Raw genomic sequence first — 23,376 nt, forward strand, 5'->3', positions numbered from 1 at the left:
TTCTATATGTGTTTTTTACTCTGTAGCTTTATGGCAACAACAGCAACAAAAATATTTCTTTGGGGGATTAAAAGTATTGATTTAACTCATAATCAGTACACGGACACCATGATTTTATTCTATCATCCATCCATCCATCCCTCCCTCCATCCATCCATCCATGAATGACAGCCCCTCTAAGGTGAAGCCTAAGCTGGTGGAGCCCCCTGGTGGCCAGAGGCTGCAGAGTGGGTCACAAGCTCCTCCCCCTCCAAGTTAGTGGGCGGGACTCGGCCGCTAAAATACTCTCAAACTATTAATTTCTAGGATAGTTTCTGTAATTTTAGGTAGTTATAATGTCTGTATAAGTTAAGTTTTGGTTCTAGAGACTCAGAGGAAGAGACCTTGTCCATATAGTTCATGATTTAAAGAGAGAAACACTAATACTATTAATTAAATTTGAGCATTTCATCTGGACTGCAAACATTAATACTGGTGATGTTAATTAATTAGTTTGACAAAATATTTTGACAGATTTTTTTGTTTTATCTTATTTTGAAGATCTTTACCCGGAAGTACAGCTACTGTAACTTGTGCTAACCTGGTGCTAACTTGACTCTAAAAGTGGAGGTAGCCGGACAGAAACTTCCCCACTCGTGACCCATTCCCACACGATGACCCGGGGTCTGACAGGGGGAACGGGACTGTAAACGTCCGTGTGAGGGGCCTTAAACACCGGACTGCGCGGCTCAGCCGACCCGCTCCGCTTTTCACAGCCTCCGTTAGCCTGCGGGTGCTAACCCCAGCTAACGGAAGAGCAGCTGACTCTCGTTTTTCTTCGTTTGTTGCCGTTATCTTCCCTTTCATTTGACAGTGAGCGATGTGGAAAGTAACTGTACAGGCGTTCAGTGTTTTGCTGTTGGCCTGGTTCTTGGGGAACTTTGCTCTGGGTTGGTTTCAGCAGAACGTGAAGCCTCAAACGCAGCACAGCGAGCGCCATAAAAACCAGGACCAGAACCAGGACCAGGACCAGGACCAGGACCAGAGCTGCTTCTGCCACGTAAGTCTACGTGATATTTGTGGGGTTTTTCATCCCAGTTTGTCAAGATTTACACCGTGACAACAGCCACCGTTCAGGAAATATTCTGGCATTTTCTGCTGTTGTCGTCCTCATATGACGTCACATCGTGGTATTATTGTTTTTAATGGCGGTTGGCGATAAAACACTAATATTAGGGGGGGACATAGTCCCCGTTTTGGATGACCTGTCCCCCGACTAAAGCTGTCCTATGAAATGTCCCCTTATTTTTAGAGAAAGTAAACTTTGGTACGAACTTCTTCAGGAGATATTCTGGTATTTTCTGTTGTCGTCTTTATATGACGTCACCGCGTGGAACATTTTTACGTAACCTTCACTACTTCTTCTATTGTTTTTAATTAGTTGATGTGCAGACATTAAAGTTTCACTGCGTTTATTCAACAGTACTTTATTGTCAATTTCCCCAAATGTTTCGTCAAACAAAAAAAATAAAAAAAATGAAAAGCCGTTTATCTCCCTCCGTCACATAAAATATACAGGAAAAAAAATGAAATGAACAAAAATAAAGATATAAAACAAGATACAAATAGATACAAAAGAAACATTCTGGATTGAGAGAAAAGAAATAAATTAAATCAGCCTATTTACAGCAGTGAGGTGCAGACACTGTTATTCCCTATAATACTGTTTTGTTTTTAAATTAAATGAATTAAAAAATACATGTCAAGTTACATACTACGTTACAACGGTGCGACATAGATTAATGTGGGAGAAATAATTCTTTAAAGTAATAATGCTTTAAAGCAAAACCGGAGACAGTCAGAGTCATAATGAACTGAGTTAAACTCGGTAGCAGGTTGTGAAATTCATTTAAAAACGATGTTATTTTCCACCAGTGAGTAGAAAAGCGTGGTGTTCTCTGATTGGCTGAGGCAGAGCTCCGCCTCGTGCTCTCACTCGTGGGAGTTGTAGTCCGTCTCGCAGCAGAAAGCCAGCGTTCGTAACGGAGCGCGACCCCGTGTAGGACTACAAACTGCGAGGAGCGGGTTTCAGGGGCGGGGTTTTAAAATCTGACAGCTGGTTGTTTGGAGGCGGGGCCTCGGCCGCGCGTGGACTCCGACAAACGTGAAGTAACGTGAAGTGACAGCTCAGCCCGAACAGGAGCTGAGGCGAATGGACCCAAACTAAACCCGGGAGAAGGTTTTAACCGGAGGCTGAAGTTGTGTTCAGGATGCTGAGAGGAATCTGCCTCCTCCTGCCTTTCCTCGCTCTGGGGGGAGTCCTGCACACAGAGGTCTGTGTTAGCGCTTAGTTTAGTTTGTTTGTTTTGTTTTTATCCACACTAAGAATTTCCTCTTTTTTTTTATGAATGTCTTCAAAACAGATTAAAACTGTGTTTTGAGACGCTGCATTAGTACTTTATTAAAAAAAATAAAAAGTTTTAGCTGCTGTTGCTCGTGTATAAACTGAACCTGGCACCATATGCTTGGTCTCATCGTCAGTCTGATGGTTTAACTTTGGGTTTGTGCCATTAAAAATGACCCGTTTAATCTTTTTAGAAAGGGTTTATGATCCGTAACCAGAACTCTTTAGGAATATTTACTTATTTACCGTGTGAAAGCCTCTTTGAAGTCCTTCCTTAAAATACCAGCAATGCTTTTTATTGCTCTATAATTTTAAAGCAGTGTATTATTTGTGTGTAAATATGTGAAATAGTGAAGTATGCATGACATAATGTTTGGTTAAGTGCAGTTTAAACGCTGCTCTGAGCATATGTTTTTGTAAAGTGGCTCAGACTGACACGACACCTGTAGACACCAAGCCTTAAAAGAAAAACTGTGTTTCACTCCTGGATTCCTGAGAGTGAATTTACTGGTTTGTTGTGTGACGGCAGCAGACTGAAGGGTGTCGTGGATTGATCTGGATAAAGGTCGGATAGGAAACGATTTGTTAAGCAAAAACGAATGTGATGCCTGAGGACGTATCGTGAGCCGGTTGGTTCGGGCGTTTACACAGCGCTGCTGGTTTAAAGTGAACAAAACACGACCTGCAATCTGGGCCCTTCGCTGTTTGATTTGCTCAGACACATTTTGTGTTTGTTTGCTGGTGTCGGGTTCAGGTAACAGCTCTGTGCACATACATGATGGATGAAGGAGCAGGAACCTGGTGGAGGCGAGTTTAACCGGTCGTTTCACGGCGGCTGGAGCTTAAAGCTAAAGGGCCTGATAACGTGTCTGCACATTAACATCATGGAACGTCAACATTTCAATTAGTATCTTGTATCCTAATAAATTAATAAATAAATAAATACTATTAAACGTACGTTTTATTAGAGTCATCAACAGCTGTTATAGTAGCTGGTGTATTAAAAACCATGTAATTCTTTTATTATTAGCATTTCAGTTTGATTTGATATAAATTCATTTTCAAAGACCATTTTTAGGGACGACTCCAGTTCAAACTAAAACCCAGATTGTGTTGTTTCCACAGCATCGAACCTGGTTTAACATCTGTCGCCGTCTCTGCTCGGTCGTCTTCCTTTTAAAATCCAGTCCTCTCTCGTCACGCGACGACTAAACTCTGCTTTGCACCGATTTGTTAGTCAAAATCATCCTGGTTAGACTTTAAATGGTATTTATTTAAAAAATAATTCAAGGATTTTATGAGTTCAAACTAGAAAATGACTTTTTTTATGAACCCAGCTCTGTTCAGTATCAAGTATTATGTTTTTAGCTTTCAATAATTTGACCTTTAAATATAAGTAACTTTTTTTGTTTACTGCAAAAATTCAGTTTTCTAGACTGGAAGTGAAATGATAATAATAATAGTGAAGCCTAAACCTCTGTATACTAGCATAGAATGAGCTTATTTGCTTTAGTATAATTATTTGTTGTGGGATGAGTTGTGACTTGTTCTTTATTTGTTGTGTTTGCTCTGCTTCAGCTCACCGGAGTCCTGGACGACTGCTTCTGTGACGTCGAAAGCATCGATGTGTTCAACAACTTCAAGGTTTACCCTCGTCTCAAGAAGCTCACGGAGCGAGACTACTTCAGATACTACAGGGTAAGAGCTGCTCAGGACGAGGGTCACTGCTGCTCTGCTGAATCCCTTCGGTGTGAGCTCCTCCCAGTCTCATCTGACCACGTTGTGTTGTTAAAGTTGTGTCCTGGGATGAAAACGTGGCTAATGATGTCAGGAATCTGAACCATGGTGCTGTAGATTGATCTAGAATTAAACTGAACTCTGTAGGTGTTTATGTCAGAAAGAGAAAGACACGACTCGCTCCTTATTATTATTTTAAACATGAAACATGAAACCGAGAGGTGTTTCCTGTTCCTCAAAATCTTGGTTGGTTGAGTGTAACACAATCAGATTAACCAGGCAGGAGTCTGTTTGTGGCTCTGTTTGTCGCTCTGTTTGTTGCTCTGTTTGTCGCTCTGTTTGTCGCTCCGTTTGTCGCTCCGTTTGTTGCTCTGATTGTCGCTCTGATTGTCGCTCTGATTGTCGCTCTGATTGTCGCTCTGTTTGTCGCTCTGTTTGTCGCCCTGTTTGTTTGTCACTCTGTTTGTTGCTCTGTTTGTTGCTCTGTTTGTCGCTCTGTTTGTCGCTCTGTTTGTGGCTCTGTTTGTCGCTCTGTTTGTCGCTCTGTTTGTTGCCCTGTTTGTGTGTCGCTCTGTTTGTCGCTCTGTTTGTTGCTCTGTTTGTCGCTGTTTGTCGCTCTGTTTGTCGCTCTGTTTGTCGCTCTGTTTGTCGCTCTGTTTGTCGCTCTGTTTGTTGCCCTGTTTGTGTGTCGCTCTGTTTGTCGCTCTGTTTGTCGCTCTGTTTGTTGCTCTGTTTGTTGCCCTGTTTGTGTGTTGCTCTGTTTGTCGCTCTGTTTGTCGCTCTGTTTGTTGCTCTGTTTGTTGCTCTGTTTGTTGCTCTGTTTGTCGCTCTGTTTGTTGCTCTGTTTGTTTGTTGCCCTGTTGGTTTGTCGCTCTGTTTGTCGCTCTGTTTGTCGCTCTGTTTGTCGCTCTGTTTGTTGCTGTTTGTCGCTGTTTGTCGCTCTGTTTGTCGCTCTGTTTGTTGCTCTGTTTGTCGCTCTGTTTGTCGCTCTGATTGTTGCTCTGTTTGTCGCTCTGTTTGTTTAACCCAACCCACTCACCACACAATGAAAACTAATCAGACCAGATGAACAAGACAAAAAGACTAAATTTCAAGTTGTGAATTAAAAGATTTTGCGTCACTTATGAATTTTCTGCATAAAATTTTACTTAAAACCTGCGTAAAGACTAAATGTTCCTGGTCACATCTGATCATTTGGAGGAGTTTGGTCCCAGATCAGAACCAGTTGAGTTGTGAGATGTTGGTGGTTTCCTCTCATCAGCTGATGCTCCAACATTTCTACTGGATGAAGGTCAGGACTTTGACTTGTTCCTAAACATTCATCTGGTTCTTCTGGAGAACCACTGGTGTTCTTGGGCTCCTTGTCTTCCTCCATGACCCAGTTTCTCTTCATTCACTCATGGACATGTCCTGACATTTCTTTCAGGTCACTGGGAGAATTCAAGTCATTGGTCCTCAAGATGAGCAGATCACTGAACAGCCCAACCATGACTTAGCGCCCATGTTTCACTGGAGGATGAGGTTCTGATGCTGAATGCAGCGTGTTCATCTCCAAACATTTAAACCAAACTATTCTACTCTGGTCTCATCTGTCCACTAAACATTGTCCCACATGTTCTTTGTGGACAGAGAGCAGTGTCTTTGGTTGTTGAGTGGATTCATCAACATGAACATCAGCCAATGTGAGAGAGGCCTTTAGCTGCTTAGAAGTTCCCCTGGGTTCCTCTGGTTCCTCTGGTTCCTCTCCCACTATGATGGAGGGATGTTTGTTGGTGGATGATGTTTTGAGTCGCTTTTATGCAGAAATTCTGCAGCTCTGTAAATACTCTCTTTATCTTTCTGTCTCCTGGTTCCTAATAAAATGTCGGCTTCTTTTAATACTTCTTTAATACCTTTGTGTTTGACTGCAGGTCAACCTGAAGAGACCGTGTCCTTTCTGGCCTGATGATGGACATTGCTCCATCAAAGACTGCCACGTGGAACCATGTCCAGAGGTCAGAGGTCAACCGCACTCACACCTGCCAACATCTGTCTCCTCAGTGACTAAATCACACGTTTTCATTGTGAAATCAACTGTATTTGTGCCTAATTTTTGCTTTAGTTGCCTTAGTTTGTCGTAATGAGCCGTTTGTTTGGTTTCACAGAGTAAGATCCCTGTTGGCATCAAGTCTGGGAACTACAACAAGGTGAGACTGGAACCGTTTCTCTTCTTCTGAACGTTGTTGTTGTTGTTGTTTGTCTGCTGACTTTGACCCGAGCGGCTTCATGGATTCTGTTTAAACATCCACATGTTACACTAGTTACTGATGTTATGATGCTACAGGGACCTGGTTTTGGTTTTTAAAGTTTCCCATTAAGACTCTTCACTTGAACTTGAATGAAGTCTCTCAGGTCCCTGATGATTCAGGCCTCGTCCTCCAGGTAATTCCTCTCAGTGATAACACCTGTGTGGGAGCTCTTTAGTTTCTTTATCGTGGTACGTTCATGGAGCTGAGGACCAGATGTACCTGTGCTGCCTCTCAGTGACGTACGTCAGACCACTCGTCTTATCTCAGAGTTTCCATGTGTTTGCCTTGTAATGAACCATCTGCTCTGGTCTCAGTCCTGGTCACTGAGCCTCCTCATCATTCAGGTTAATGGTTTAAAGTCTCAGTCCTGGTCTCTGAGCCTCCTCATCATTCAGGTTAATGGTTTAAAGTCTCAGTCCTGGTCTCTGAGCCTCCTCATCATTCAGGTTAATGGAGGAAAGTGTTGCTCCTCAGATCAGATAGTTTCTTAGGTTTTAACATGTAAATGGTTCCTTTTATTCCGTTTAAATGGTCGAGTAGTGGATGGGACCACGTGCTGCAGGTTTCATTTTGATTTGGGTTGTTTGTTTTTTGAGTCTCATGTGGGAAACTTCACATGAACATCTGGTCACGAGGAAACAGCTTTAGGCTGATGTGTTCACACCCAGCGTTAAAACGCGCCTCCAGGTTTCACGCTCTCGATGCAAATAAGCAGCGACGTCTGCAGCAGAATGTTTTATCAGCCAGGGGCCGAGATGTCATGACTTACTGACTGATCTCTGCCCTGACCTCAGTCATTCTGGAGACTAAAGTCACACTGACCACGGTCCTATTATTATTATTATTATTATCACGATTATTATTATGATTAATATTATCATGGTTATTATTAGTATTATTATTATTATTGTCATTGTTATTATTATTATTGTCATTATTATTATTATTATTATTATCATTGTGATTATCATTATTATTATTATTATCACGATTATTATGATTATTATTATCATTATTATATTTATTATATTATTATTATTATTATTATTATTATTATTATCATGATTATTATTATTATTACCACCATTATTATTATTACCACCATTATTATTATTATTATTATTATTATCATTATTATTATTATTTTCATTATTATCATGATGATTATTTATATTATCATGATTATTATATATATTACCACCATTATTTTATTATATTGTGTTATTATTATTATTATCACGATTATTATTAGATTATTATTATCATGTATTATTATTATTATTATTATTATTATTCATATAATTGATTATTATTATTATTATCATATGATTATCATTATTATTATTATTATCACGATTATTATTATGATTAATATTATCATGGTTATTATTATTATTATTATTATTATTGTCATTATTATTATTATTATAATGATTATTATTATTATTACCACCATTATTATTATTATTATTATCATTATTATTATTATCATTATTATGATGATGATTATTATTATTATTATTATTATCACCATCATCATTATTATTATGATTATTATTATTATGATTATTATTATTATTATTACCACCATTATTATTATTATTATTATTATTATTATTATTATCACTGAGAGGAACCTACCGTCTCCTGCAGGTGGAGCCATGAAGAGATATCACACAATGAGCAGAACAGTTTGTTATTAATGAGACTGAAACAAACTGTTTCATGATGATGATGATGTTGTTGGTGTGAGGTTGGTGCCTCCCAGTCAGGAGGTTCTGGGTTCTAATCACGGTTCACATGTTCTCCCTGTGTCTGCCTGGGTTCTCCGCCTCCAAGGACACAGGGACACAGGGACACAGAGACACAGAGACACAGGGACTCCCATTGAAATAGTCATAGTGTTACTTGTTATGATGCCTCTCTAACGCCCCCCCCTGTGTTCAGTACTCCCATGCAGCCAACACCATGTCGGGTCTGACGGAGTGTGAACAGGCCAAGGAGCTGGGCGCCATCAACAGCACCCTGAGGTGAGACGTCCGTCCTCCCGTCCCAGTCTGGGTCCTGCACCGCTTCACTTCCACAATGCAAAGCGGCTTCATTAGATTTCATTACACTGACCAGCGTCTGTGGCAGCTTCTCACCTCGTGACTTTTTGATTCTAGTAGTTTTATTTTTAGTGTCTAAATTAACTGTAGAAAAAATGGACAACACAGGTCCTGTCCTGTCCACTAGTGTCCCTGGGACACAGACACCACCATGTTGTGAGCTTTACAATGTCCTTAGTTATGTATGTATTTATTTATTCCCATGGTCCTAAGAGGCTGCTTCTTTCACTGGAGGTTAGTTAATGTAGAACATTACATGAACAACCTGACACCACAAAATGATTTAGTGTTTTAGTTTGACCCAAGCCCCGCCCACTAACATGGAGGGGGCGGGGCTTATGACCTGCACTGCTGATGTTACACATGTTCGACGTTTAAACAGTGAACGTTTGAGCCTGTGCGTTGTCTGAATGTGTCATGATGATGATGCATATTTCAGTGTAGAACACAAACAGTAGGTGGTTACAGGGTCATTTTTAAATAACGTCATCAGACCAGAGCGTCTACAGGAGCTGTCATGGCGTCTTCTCACAGTCTAAACATGTCAACCAACAAACTCGATGTATAAACCTGCCGCAGACTTTAAATGAACCTTGATTTAATAAGATGTGTTCAGTTTGTGTCCTGCTGTGACCTGATGGTTTAAATGGTTTCCTCCCAGTAACCAGAGCAAAGAGGCCTTCGCTGACTGGGCGAGACACGACGACGCTCAGGATCATTTCTGTGAGCTGGATGGTGAGGATCTGTCTGAACGTCCTCCATCACACCCACAACCAGGCTGCTGCTGAGTGCGTGCGCTTCATTATTGTCTCATGTGCTGGTTTCAGATGAGACGTCTCCGGACTCGGAGTACGTGGACCTGCTGTTGAATCCGGAGCGGTTCACCGGCTACAAGGGCCCGTCGGCCTGGAGGGTCTGGAACAGCATCTACGAGGAAAACTGCTTCAAGTGAGGCCACACTGCAACAGCACAGTGTACACAACAGTGTACACAACAGTGTACAGCACAGTAACACGTCAGTGACGCTGTCCCACTGTGAGGACGGTTCAGGTCAAGTCTGTTTATTTACAAACCGGCATTAACAACACGACAGAACGCAGACACACAGCGGTGAACGTGCTCCACAATCATTTCCTCTTCTCTAAACGGCCTGAACGAGACTTAAAGTTACATTTCTGACACGTTTAACTTTAAAACTTGTCATTCGTCGCCAAGGTGAGAAATTTAAATTTAAATAGATTTTAAATTGGAACCGTGAGTTAATTTGAGACGATTCACAGAAATGACAGATCATGTGAAATGAATGGACCTGGTTAAGGTCAGAACATCAATAATATTCATTATTTAAATTATTTAAATAAATAACAAACTACAGAAAGTATTTATCAGTAAAGACAAATACAAAAATGTATTTATCATACGAACAAGAACATGTGAGGTCAGATCATAGAAGAACTTCAGCTTCTTCTCATCTTCAACAAACGATTTATTCATGGAACAAGATGAGACGTGATATTGTTCTGTTTTAGTTTTTTACTTTTGTTCTTTTATGTTTGAGATGAATTTTAACAGTAAACGATAGAATGAGTTTTCTTCATGTGAACGATGATGAGTTGTTTCTTCGGTTGTTTTGATGTGACCTCTCTAAGCTGCAGTGACTGAATGTTTTTAATGATTGTTGTGTGGACAGACCCAGGTCCGTGTACCGGCCCCTGAACCCTTTGGCTCCGAGCAGAGGTGACTCTCTTCACTTTTCACCATCTTTAATGTAAACGCTGTAACATCAGGATGAAACGAGATGTTTTTCTTCCACGTTTAAAAGGTTTAATGTGTAACTAACAGTTTAATTCTCTGTCTCTGTCTCTGTGTTCAGGAGATGACGACGGTGAGTAAAATGAACCCGGCCTCTCGTTCATGTATTTTACCGTTTGTGGAGGAAATAACTGAGAAAGTCTGTGTTGTTTCCTGTCACAGGAGAAGGTTTCTACAACTGGCTGGAAGGTGAGCTCTGGTTTCTCTCTCTCACGTTTCACCCTGAAAAAGGGAAGCGAGGCTGTTTCTATTTATTTGGATAAAGATGAAGCAGCGAGGAATCGTTACTCGTTTCCTGCTTCAGTAAATGATTTTCTTTGTGTAAGTGAAACTTCTGTGAAACCGTCCTGTGAAAGTGTTGAAACCTCAGAGTCGACCTGAGAACGAAGCTAATTATAACTGTGAGGAGGAAACGTCTGAAAGTGAGAAACAGTGAAGAGATGAAGGATGAGAAGGATCCGTCTGTGCTTTTATGTTCATTCATGTTCAGCCAAAACTAGAGCTCATCCTCTTTATCGTCATCGTAACATGTTCAACAGCCCCTTCAGCGTAATAATATATATAAATATATAAATAATATAAATAATATGTATGTTTATACCGTGGTCTGGGTGAATCCTCGATCCTGATTGGCTGCGGGGTCTACATGTGATAATTACCTGATGACAGCTCTAAATCACTGCGCTGGCTCAAACGCTTTGGTAACCGTGGCAACAGAAAAACGATTTTCGGAAACTATCTGTGGAAAGTTCGCATGATCCTGTGGACACGCGGTGATAAGTGCACTGGCCTGTGAAATGATGCTTTGTATCACGTAATGTAACGTTAATGAACGTTAATGATATGTCCCATGGACATACGGGTCCTACTGTGAGGACACAGCAGGTTTCCCTGGCAACGCCTGCAGACGGGAGATGTTAAATAGTCGCTCAGACGCTTCTTGTGAAAAACGTATGATTTAAACGGTAAAAAACAGCATTAACGCATCGGACGGTTCATGTGTCCGTTAATTTCATTAATGAAATAATTATTTATAATTATTATAATGTCTAATACCTTTAACTGAACAGAACATTGAGAATCAGTGTTTCTCACATGATGCTCTATTGATGGCAAATGAAATGAAAATGAATTATTTATTATATATATGTGTGTGTATATCTATCCATATATACACACACATATTAGTGTATGAGATTATATTGAGTTGAATTGAATTTGAGTCCTGCTGCCTTTGACTAAGCGTTTACAGGACCACTAGTGTTTTTGTGTCGAGGCAGAGCACTGGAAAACAGTCCGAGGTCAAAGTTGAACTTCTAACTGAAATAGTGATTGAGATATCTCAGCCAAACTCTGTTAAACTCAGTTAAACACAAAAGTAAAGTTGGATTCAGCAATAAATTCTGCTCTAATTCTTTTCTGTAATTATTGTTTCTGTCCAGGTTTGTGTTTGGAGAAGAGGGTGTTCTACCGACTCATCTCAGGCCTCCACAGCAGCATCAACATCCACCTGTGTGCGGAGTACCTGCTGGACGGTACGACTCTTTTAACTTAACACTTAACATTTAACATTTAACATGTGGTCGACTACCTGCTGGACGGTACGACTCTTTTAACTTAACACTTAACATTTAACATTTAACATGTGGTCGACTACCTGCTGGACGGTACGACTCTTTTAACTTAACACTTAACACTTAACATGTGGTCGACTACCTGCTGGACGGTACGACTCTTTTAACTTAACACTTAACACTTAACATGTGGTCGAATACCTGCTGGACGGTACGACTCTTTTAACTTAACACTTAACATGTGGTCGAATACCTGCTGGACGGTACGACCCTTTTAACTTAACACTTAACACTTAACATGCGGTCGATTACCTGCTGGATGGTACGACTCTTTTAACTTAACACTTAACACTTAACATGTGGTCGACTACCTGCTGGACGGTACGACTCTTTTAACTTAACACTTAACATGTGGTCCACTACCTGCTGGACGGTACGACTCTTTTAACTTAACACTTAACATGTGGTCGACTACCTGCTGGACGGTACGACTCTTTTAACTTAACACTTAACACTTAACATGTGGTCGACTACCTGCTGGACGGTACGACTCTTTTAACTTAACACTTAACATGTGGTCGACTACCTGCTGGACGGTACGACTCTTTTAACTTAACACTTAACACTTATGTGGTCCACAGGGTGAAAAATTACATTGAAGACATTGACAACCTGGAACTAAACAGAACCTCCTCGTCCATTACGTGTTTTCTTAAAAGTTGTTGTTATCTATAGTAGAGTCCTGCGCGAGACTGTTTTCTTCACGTCGCTCCCGCTGAATTTCTGACCGTTACCGCCCGCACCTGCAAAACTTTGAGTATTTATTACGGCACAATAATAGAAATGCATTGATTTTGTGTCTTCTCCACGTCCCGCAGGAGAAAACACGTCATTTTATAGGCTATTAATAAAGAGATCCATGGGGTTGTTTCGTTTTCCTGGAGAACAGAGCAGGTGTGTCGCCTCAACCCAGAGGAGCCGGATTAGTGACTGTTGTAGACTAGTATGTTTGGACATTCGTTACAACTAACAAAGTCCAGTTCGTTTCCATCTGTGTCACAGACGATTGAGAAGTTCCTCCAAATGTCAGACTTGCTTTGTCTTAGTGCTGTAAACACCTTCTTTGAGCATGTCATTTGTTGACATCCTGTCGCTAGGCTACATCCCGATCCCGCAGTGTGTTTTTAGCCGCTCGCTCCCGCCCACTTTGAATTAGGTCCCGCGGGACCCAGTCCCAAGGCAGCCCTCTAATCTATAGGTTATCCTGCTGTTGTCATGGTCCCGTCCCTTGAGATCAAACAGGTCCACTTGTTTGGTGGTTCATGCAGTGATGTGTTTATGTTTGCCTCCTCAGAGGGCTGGGGCCGCCCGATGTGGGGTCCAAACGTCCAGGAGTTCCGTCAGCGTTTTGACACGGCCGAGACAAAGGGCGAAGGAACCCGGCGGCTGAAGAACCTCTACTTCCTGTATCTGATCGAGCTGCGAGCGCTCTACAAAGTGGCTCCCTACTTTGAACGGGCCTTCGTCAACCTGTACACTGGAAACTCTCAGGAGGACGGAGACACCAAAGACCTACTGCTGCAGATCTTCAATGAAATCAGGTAAGAAGGGCTTTGTTCAGGACTGTTTATTGTTTATTCACTGACCTGGTGAGATGTGGCCTCAAGCAGAATGTCTCTAGTACTGATGTAGGACATAATGCAGCTGGACTACAACGAGTTCAACAGGAACAGCTCAAAGAGAAGTTACCAGGAAAAAAAAGTAGTTACCAGAAAACTGCATCTTCACCCCTCAGAATATTTTACGTTTACAGAGAATCCAATAGAACAAATGAAACATAAATATTATTATAAGTACGTTGGTGTTTGTCTGATTAGTGGAACTAAATGTTCCTGGTCACATCTGATCATTTGGAGGAGTTTGGTCCCAGAACAGAACCAGCTGATTTGTGAGATGTTGGTGGTTTCCTCTCATCAGCTGATGCTCCAACATTTCTACTGGATGAAGGTCAGGACTTTGACTTGTTCCTAAACATTCATCTGGTTCTTCTGGAGAACCACTGGTGTTCTTGGGCTCCTCGTCTTCCTCCATGACCCAGTTTCCCTTCACATTCAGCTCATGGACTCATGTCCTGACATTTTCTTTCAGAGTTCACTGGTAGAATTCAAAGTTCATTGGTTCATCAATGATGAGCAGATGCAGCAGAACAGGAACAAACCAGGACATTAGCGCCCCCATGTTTCATGGAGGGATGAGGTTCTGATGCTGGAATGCAGTGTTGGTTCATCTCCAAACATTTAAACCAAACTATTCTACTCTGGTCTCATCTGTCCACTAAACATTGTCCCACATGTTCTTTGTGGACAGAGAGCAGTGTCTTTGGTTGTTGAGTGGATCCATCAACATGAACATCAGCCAATGTGACGTGATCTTCTCGTAGCATTTTAATCCTCCACGTCTCTTTTTGTCTTTCAGAACTTTCCCGATGCACTTTGATGAGAAGTCCATGTTTGCCGGAAACAAAATAGAAGCAAAAACGTTGAAGGTAAAACCGAGAGCTGAGCTAACGAGCAGTTAATGCGCTAACGTGAATGTAAAGATGAAGATAAACTGTGTGTTTCCTTTTAATCAGGAGGAATTCCGGCTGCATTTTAAAAACATCTCCAGGATCATGGACTGTGTCGGCTGCAGTAAATGTCGACTCTGGGGAAAACTACAGGTGAGTCAGTATTTATTTATTCATGACCTAAATGAAGGATCAAGTAAAACGAGTTAAAGCCCATTGATCAGAAGTGAAGCTAACATATATAACACATGTATTATACCGTATTTAATAGTGTGACATGTTCTAGTACCAGTCAGATGTATCATCACTGCTGCTTCGTTGTTGTTGTTGTTGTGTGCAGACCCAGGGTTTGGGAACAGCGCTGAAGATCCTCTTCTCGGAGAAGGAGATCCAGAACCTCCCTGAGCACAGCCCGTCTAAAGGTTTCCAGCTCACTCGCCAGGAGATCGTGGCCTTTGTGAACGGCTTCGGGAGGTAAGTTCATCGCGAGGCTAAACCAGCGGTGCAGCTCCACGGGAACCGGTCGGGATCTTCTCATTAACCTCAGCGTTTAGACACGAGGCTCAGCTGTGAAGTCAAACCATCTCAGGGAGAAAGGAGTTACAAAATAAAACACGTTTATTTAACTATTTTTTTCTTTGCGCCATAATTCCATGGATCTGGCTTCATGTATTCAGTGTCTTCAGTTTGTATCTAGAATGAAGAAAGTAGAAAAAACAATAATTAAAAAACGCTGAACGAGAAGATGAGTCCAAACTAAAAACAGGTAGTGAATATATTAATATTATAGCTTTACACTTGTTCTTTGAATATGAACTATGTCCTGATTTTATGACACGTGGACGTCTGACTCACTGGTGTCTGATTTTAATATTTAACACTAGAACACTGACGTTATAATTAATAATAAAACAATAAAGGTTTCTCACTGGGGCTCATATAACATGGTTCTAAAATGTGCAAAAAATGAGGAACTCTTTAACGAATCTTAAATAAATAAATAAACAATAATAATAAGAAGAAGAAGAAGAAGAATGGCGGTCCATCTGTGTCTGGTCCATGTGAGACTTGTCCTCCTGCATCACTAACAACCAGAGACTTTCTGAAATGATAATAAAACTATAAAAATGTCTTTAACAAAAATGACATTTATTCATAAACATCACACTAAATAAGAATTACATGCAAACTCCAGGTCTGCTCTGCTACTAGCTCCAGTAGCGAAGAATAAATCTGTGACTGGTGAAGTAAAACTGGCTTTAGTGAAGTTTTAGTTACGTGTTGTCATGTCAGATTATTGGTACGTAGCTACGATAAAATGATTTAACGCTCCAGAGTCGAGTACATAATACTCAGACTCTCCTTCCTGTTAAAACCTGTTCACCTGGTTCCTGCTTCATTCTTTCCAGCTCAACCTCTCATGTGTGACTTCACACTAGTTTCATCCATTTTGCAAACTGTATCAACATCATCATTCAATCAAACTTTATTTATAGAGCATTCTTCATACAAAGGCTCCATCCCAAAGGGATTAACATAAAAATAAAACAAAAACAACAGAATAAAATAACGGCAGTAAAACTATGACTGTAATAAATAAAATAAAATTCAAATGTATATTAAAAGGTAAAAAAATAATAAAATAAGTTAAAATTCATTGAAAGTCAGACTAAAAAGATAAAATTTCCATTTCCATTAAAACTATTTAGGACCATGTCCAAAACTATCATGCGTCCAACCAGTAATAATGTCTACATGTCTCTAAACTGTCTCCTGTCTCCATAGACTGAATGTAGCCTCACTGTTGCTTAGCAACCACTGACACATCATGTCCTGATTGGTTGATGGATCCATGTTTCCACCAATAGGAAAGAAGTTGTTTCTTTCTATCATGTGTAGCTGGCTAGCTCTCTCCTCTTGCTAGCTCTCTCCTCCTGCTAGCTCTCTCCTCCTGCTAGCTCTCTCCTCTTGCTAACTCTCTCCTCTTGCTAACTCTCTCCTCTGGCTAGCTCTCTCCTCTTGCTAGCTCTCTCCTCTGGCTAGCTCTCTCCTCTTGCTAGCTCTCTCCTCCTGCTAGCTCTCTCCTCCTGCTAGCTCTCTCCTCTTGCTAACTCTCTCCTCTTGCTAGCTCTCTGCTCTGGCTAGCTCTCTGCTCTGGCTAGCTCTCTCCTCCTGCTAGCTCCCTCCTCCTGCTAGCTCTCTCCTCTTGCTAGCTCTCTGCTCTGGCTAGCTCTCTCCTCCTGCTAGTTCTCTCCTCCTGCTAGCTCTCTGCTCTAGCTAGCTCTCTGCTCTAGCTAGCTCTCTGCTCTGGCTAGCTCTCTCCTCCTGCTAGCTCCCTCCTCCTGCTAGTTCTCTCCTCCTGCTAGCTCTCTGCTCTGGCTAGCTCTCTCCTCCTGCTAGTTCTCTCCTCCTGCTAGCTTTCTGCTCCTGCTAGCTCTCTCCTCTTGCTAGCTCTCTCCTCCTGCTAGCTCTCTCCTCCTGCTAGTTCTCTCCTCCTGCTAGCTTTCTGCTCCTGCTAGCTCTCTCCTCTTGCTAGCTCTCTCCTCCTGCTAGCTCTCTCCTCTGGCTAGCTGTCTCCTCCTGCTAGCTCTCTCCTCCTGCTAGCTCTCTCCTCCTGCTAGCTCCCTCCTCCTGCTAGTTCTCTCCTCCTGCTAGCTCTCTCCTCCTGCTAGCTCTCTCCTCCTGCTAGCTCTCTCCTCTGGCTAGCTCTCTCCTCCTGCTAGCTCTCTCCTCCTGCTAGCTCTCTCCTCTGGCTAGCTCTCTCCTCCTGCTAGCTCTCTCCTCTTGCTAACTCTCTCCTCCTGCTAGCTCTCTGCTCTGGCTAGCTCTCTCCTCCTGCTAGCTCTCTCCTCTGGCTAGATCTCTCCTCCTGCTAGCTCTCTCCTCCTGCTAGCTCTCTCCTCTGGCTAACTCTCTCCTCCTGCTAGCTCTCTCCTCCTGCTAGCTCTCTCCTCTGGCTAACTCTCTCCTCCTGCTAGCTCTCTGCTCTGGCTAGCTCTCTGCTCTGGCTAGCTCTCTCCTCCTGCTAGCTCTCTCCTCTTGCTAGCTCTCTCCTCCTGCTAGCTCTCTCCTCCGGCTAGCTGTCTCCTCCTGCTAGCTCTCTCCTCCTGCTAGCTCCCTCCTCCTGCTAGTTCTCTCCTCCTGCTAGCTCTCTGCTCCTGCTAGCTCTCTCCTCTTGCTAGCTCTCTCCTCCTGCTAGCTCTCTCCTCTGGCTAGCTGTCTCCTCCTGCTAGCTCCCTCCTCCTGCTAGTTCTCTCCTCCTGCTAGCTCTCTGCTCTGGCTAGCTCTCTCCTCCTGCTAGCTCTCTCCTCTGGCTAGCTCTCTCCTCCTGCTAGCTCTCTCCTCCTGCTAGCTCTCTCCTCTGGCTAGCTCTCTCCTCCTGCTAGCTCTCTCCTCTGGCTAACTCTCTCCTCCTGCTAGCTCTCTGCTCTGGCTAGCTCTCTCCTCCTGCTAGCTCTCTCCTCTGGCTAGCTCTCTCCTCCTGCTAGCTCTCTCCTCCTGCTAGCTCTCTCCTCTGGCTAACTCTCTCCTCTGGCTAACTCTCTCCTCCTGCTAGCTCTCTCCTCCTGCTAGCTTTCTCCTCTGGCTAACTCTCTCCTCCTGCTAGCTCTCTCCTCCTGCTAGCTCTCTCCTCTGGCTAGCTCTCTCCTCCTGCTAGCTCTCTCCTCCTGCTAGCTCTCTCCTCTGGCTAGCTCTCTCCTCCTGCTAGCTCTCTCCTCTGGCTAACTCTCTCCTCCTGCTAGCTCTCTGCTCTGGCTAGCTCTCTCCTCCTGCTAGCTCTCTCCTCTGGCTAGCTCTCTCCTCCTGCTAGCTCTCTCCTCCTGCTAGCTCTCTCCTCTGGCTAACTCTCTCCTCCTGCTAGCTCTCTCCTCCTGCTAGCTCTCTCCTCTGGCTAACTCTCTCCTCTGGCTAACTCTCTCCTCCTGCTAGCTCTCTCCTCCTGCTAGCTCTCTCCTCTGGCTAGCTCTCTCCTCTGGCTAGCTCTCTGCTCTGGCTAGCTCTCTCCTCCTGCTAGCTCTCTCCTCTGGCTAGCTCTCTGCTCTGGCTAGCTCTCTCCTCCTGCTAGCTCTCTCCTCTGGCTAGCTCCCTCCTCTGGCTAGCTCTCGCCTCTTGCTAGCGTTTTCCTCCGTGAACCAAACATGACGACAACATTCAGGAAAAAACCTCAGTTATTTAGAACCAGTCTAGTTTTACTTGGTGTAGAGACACTAGTTAAAACCTGATCTATAGGCTGAAGTTTAGAAACAGACTCAGAGAGAAGTGTCTTGATGCTACGTCGTCTCAAACTGGTCCAGTGATTAAAACGTGAAGATGTGGACCTTGGATGACGTTCCTTGTCTTTGTCTTCCAGGTTGTCCACCAGCATCTATCAGCTCCATCATTTCCGCCAGCTGTTGAAGGACAACAGGTAACGAGAGCTGATGCTACACTTGGCCAGTAGGTGGCGCCAGCCCACAGAAAACTGCAACAGCCTAATTCCCACCCAGATAACAGGGAGGGGGGGCTTTTCTTTTCCGTGGACATTGGGATCAACAGAACCTAACACCCCCCCCCCCCCTCCTGATTCCATATTGTTTCTCCTCCCCCGTCTATAAATTCCTCCTCCTCCTCATGGTGGAACGTGAATTCTTCTGCCTTCTCCTCTCACAGTTTCCTCCCTCATGTTTTCTTTAAATATTTGTGATAAATGCGTAGACAGGCAACAAGGACGTGATGGACAGAGCGAAGACGAGGTGGACGTGAGGCTGGTGGAAGTTCCTTCTTACAGACCTCGTCCTCGTCTCAACATCACAACCTTTTTGATTTTGCACTTTTTATGCGTCACATTTAAAAACCTTTGTGGCTCTTCTCTAAGGATCTTGAAAGACTTTGTCCCGAGGAAGGACTCGGTATGGACGGACCTCATTTTTGTCCAGATATAGGACGCGGCTGCCTCTTTAGTTTTTTTTTTTTTTTTCCGCTCTGCTGTTGTTTTAAAGCAGGTTTCTTGTTTTTTGTCTGAGGGTTTGGACCAATCTGCTCACGTTTCCCACCTCAGGCTAATTTATGTCGAGCCACCAGAAGAAGGTTGTGTATGTTTGTGTGTGTGCAGGTGAATGAGGTTAGACATACGTTCTGCAGCTAGCAGCAGCTAGCAGCACCTAGCAGTCTGTGGCTAACAGCAGCTAGCAGTCTGCAGCTAGCAGCAGCTAGCAGTCTGCAGCTAACAGCAGCTAGCAGTCTGCAGCTAGCAGCAGCTAGCAGTCTGCAGCTAACAGCACCTAGCAGCCTGCAGCTAGCAGCAGCTAGCAGTCTTTAGCCAGCCGCCTGCAGCTAACAGCAGCTAGCAGCCTGCAGCTAACAGCACCTAGCAGTCTGCAGCTAGCAGCAGCTAGCAGTCTTTAGCCAGCCGCCTGCAGCTAACAGCAGCTAGCAGCAGCTAGCAGTCTTTAGCCAGCCGCCTGCAGCTAGTGGACGTAACCTGCAGACTTCTGTTTGTGTGTTTTTCCCTCTCTGCTTCTTTAAAGTACCGTTTCGGGCCGATAAACGGTGAAACGAGGCAGAGCTGCTTCTTTTAGATCTGGTCACATGTGGTCGATGCGTTGACTTCACAGACTGTAGAATAACTACTGACCGCAGATTCATTTCCATCCTGTCCTGTTTTAGAAGGACGGAGCCTTTAGAAGTAGTTTTCCAGTTTCCTAATATAAAGCGTCATATTACTCCCATGTCTGTTACGTGCTAACAGGATATAGATCTATAAATATCCTCTTTGATGCAGCTGCAGTTTTTCCTTAATGTCACAGCTCTTGAAAACCACTGCAGGTTCATGTTTCTTCAAAACGAAGAAATCAAATGAAGCTAAAAGTTGAACTTGAAATGTCCTCGTTTGTGTCTGTTTTTAATATTTAACTGTTCAGTTGCTCTTTAAACGAATCCTCACAGAAGATAGATCCCTAAAAACCATCGTATGTCCTCTTCCACATGTCCACCGCTCAGTTTATCCTGAGACTGAACCTCCCATCGTCCTTCAGGATCCAATTTGACTCATCTCTAATGTTTCTAAACCACATCGTTTGGTATAAATGTCAACCTCTGCCTAATGGAAACTGAAATTAGTTGAGGCTTTAAAAATACTCAGACAGGTGGAGGAGGACATGTCTTTAAAATGAAGAGGAAGCTTTGTCTCCTGGACACAAACATCATGTTCGTCATTGATTCTGAGCCACAGAGCAGCAAATAATATGCGATAGACAAACTGGGATTAAAACCACACAACTACACAACTACACCAGGATTTGACTTCACTCTGAATCCACTGGGAACAAGGACCCGTATTCCTAAAGATGATGCTCCTATTCCATCGAGTAGATGGAGGTAAAAGATGAAAGGTTCCTAAAGAATGTGCTGAGAGCAGGGAGGAGAACTTTAAGAGGCGTAGAGAGGAGAACATGGTGGAAAGAAGAGGCAGGAGAGATGTTCTCCAAACACTGAATGACTGGATGGAGCAGGAACCCTTTCGGTCTCAGTAGGAGCTGCACCAGATGACTCTTTAGGAACATGGGTCCTGGTCTGAAGCTGCAAGAAATAAACAATAGCTATATATAACGTGACCTTCTTTAAATATACAGACGGTTACTAACCATAAACTCAATAGCAGTAGCAGAGTTACTGTTTTCTCTAGTCAGTGTTGTGGAGTTTGTAAAATCGCTGCCTACTTTGTTTTTATTATTATTATTATTTTTTGCTTTAGCCGCGTTGTCTTAAAGTTCCTCAGACGGGACGGTTGCTGGACTCTCTGGAGCTGATTTAATCTGAGATGGAGGTTTATTTATTTAAAGCCCGACACACGGTGGACACAGATTTAACACATTCAGTTAATACGAAGCCTTACCTGTTAAATACCTGTTAAATGTTCACCTCTGAGATCTGTTCACGGACTAGATTTAAATCTCACTTCCTTGCTCCTGCTTTATTTTATTTTTATATATTAAAAAAAAAAAAAAAAAAGTGAATGTAAGTATTTTGAAGAAGACAGTTTAAAAAAATTTGAATACAAGCATTTCTGTTATGATCACAAAATAACAACATGACACAAGCAAAAAACACAGATTAGTGTTTAAACCATGGACCATAGACTCACCCATAGACCGTATATAAATATGGACTAAACACGTCTCCTCCATAGACTGTATATAAATATGGACTAAACACGTCTCTACATAGACCGTATATAAATATGGACTAGAACCTGAATAGTTTTGAGGACGAGTGGACCAAAGATTATTACATTGCCTTCATTTCATTTTAAGTTTTATATTTTTGTTGTGAGGAAACTCCCTGTCAGAGTTTTTCCTGCCACCGTCGCCCTCAGGCTGCTCCAGAGGTTTCAGGCTGGTTTTTGTGAAGCGGTTTGAGACAATTTGTGTTGTTATTGGCGCTATATAAATAAAACTGAATTGAATTGAATTGAATTGAATTGAATTGAATCGAATCGACGCTCTAACACAAAATCGTCGCTTTAGTCGCTCCAGGTCCATATTTGACCAAAGTCCAAAACCTCTTTAATTGAATCTGATCATGGACCTTTTCTCTCAACTGTTCAAGTAAAATATATGATTAATTAATAAATACATAAAGATAAACTGCTGAGAGTGACATATTAAAAAAAAGCTTTTTTTTAATACCACCATGTTTTTTATTCATTTAATTTTTCAAATATAAAAAAGCAAATTGAACATGAACAGGGAAGTGCTATTTTTATTTAATTATACTTAATGTTACTTTTATTTTGATCTTATTTTATCTTTCTTTTTACTTGTGGCTTTTCTTTTATGTGCAAATATATATATAAAAACAGGGAAGAAATTACAAAACACACCAAATTAATTTCGTATTATATCGTCTAGTTCATGTTTCCTGTTCCCCGTTTAAAGCCTAATTTCTTTCAAATCTGGTTTGGAAAAATTTAATAAATTCAACAAATGTAAATTCCAGCGAGGGAAACTACCCCACCTTTAAGAATAAATGATTATGTGAAGAGTTAAAGGTTTCAAGGAACAACCATGAATTCATTTGTTGTTACTTTTTGTTTCATGTCCGTGTCTCCGTACACGACTGTTGAAGCGAAATCCAGACTCTCTCCTGTTTCTTTGTGTGAGATGTGTCCAGACGGTCGATTCCTCCTGTTCCTTTAGCCTCAAACTAAACTGACCAAGTTTGAAAAGAAAACCGAAATAAAAATGAATGGAACCTGCTTCAGACCTGTTTAGTTTGTTAAATCCACCAGAGGTTGAAGGTTGTTTTTGTCTCTTTGTTGCAGCTGCACCGTGTTCTTGTTCATTATATTTATTTGAAAAGCTGAATAAAAATATCTGGAAATCACAAAAGAAAAACTTCCAGTCCTTTTGTCATTTTATTCTTTTTTTTATTCTTTTCATTATTTGAGTCACAAACACAAATAAGCTCAACAATAAACTCCATGAGTCACAATAGAAAAACCAGCTTCTATTAGAAATATAGAGCGATGATGTTTCTCCTCCACCGGACCTGGACTGAAGAAATGTTTCACTCTGAGTCATTTACTTGTGATGTTCTGATGGGAAATAAACTCTGTAACAATTCAGTTTTAATTCCTAAATAATAAATGCATCGTGTAATGTAAGATGAAACAGAACGTGATGAGAGGTCAGATATTTACAGGAAACTCATTCTTCTTGTTCTATTAATGGAGCTCACGTCTTCACGGGATTTTTCATCTCACACGGCCGATGGATATAAATGAAAAACAAAAATGATTAATTAAAACTCTATAAGCAGTGAGACATGTTTTAGGGTTAAGTCCTTATTATTTATTCATTCATTCATCTCTGAAAGTGCTGGTCTCACCTTCAGAAGAATATAAATCACTAGAATAACAATCATTTTG

At 42.1% G+C, this 23,376-nt stretch overlaps 1 protein-coding gene across 2 annotated transcripts; it reads left to right on the top strand.

The window, feature by feature from the left end:
- Nucleotides 1–194: 194 nt before the first annotated feature.
- ero1b (endoplasmic reticulum oxidoreductase 1 beta) lies at nt 195–22,837 on the top strand. 2 transcript variants are annotated; one of them, XM_047577555.1, is made up of 16 exons: nt 195–1,039; nt 3,962–4,081; nt 6,031–6,114; nt 6,265–6,306; nt 8,356–8,438; nt 9,178–9,251; nt 9,344–9,464; nt 10,207–10,253; nt 10,390–10,401; nt 10,491–10,517; nt 11,771–11,863; nt 13,257–13,503; nt 14,378–14,447; nt 14,535–14,621; nt 14,809–14,942; nt 18,820–22,837. In XM_047577555.1, the coding sequence occupies exons 1-16, from the start codon at nt 860–862 to the stop codon at nt 18,878–18,880; spliced, it is 1,482 nt and encodes a 493-aa protein (XP_047433511.1). In that variant the 5' UTR covers nt 195–859; the 3' UTR covers nt 18,881–22,837. The 2 variants fall into 2 exon arrangements, with proteins under 2 accessions (XP_047433511.1, XP_047433512.1); XM_047577556.1 differs by lacking the exon at nt 195–1,039 and adding an exon at nt 1,096–2,312.
- The last annotated feature ends 539 nt before the right edge of the window (nt 22,838–23,376 follow it).

Source organism: Mugil cephalus, chromosome 2 (assembly GCF_022458985.1).
Source record: "Mugil cephalus isolate CIBA_MC_2020 chromosome 2, CIBA_Mcephalus_1.1, whole genome shotgun sequence".
NCBI lineage: Eukaryota > Metazoa > Chordata > Actinopteri > Mugiliformes > Mugilidae > Mugil > Mugil cephalus.

Coding starts and splice junctions, on each gene's coding strand:
- ero1b (XM_047577555.1), top strand. CDS start 860: ATGTGGAAAGTAACTGTACAGGCGTTCAGTGTTTTGCTGTTGGCCTGG. Junction 6,115..6,264: donor ACGTGGAACCATGTCCAGAG/GTCAGAGGTCAA, acceptor TTGGTTTCACAG/AGTAAGATCCCTGTTGGCAT. Junction 14,448..14,534: donor TAGAAGCAAAAACGTTGAAG/GTAAAACCGAGA, acceptor CCTTTTAATCAG/GAGGAATTCCGGCTGCATTT.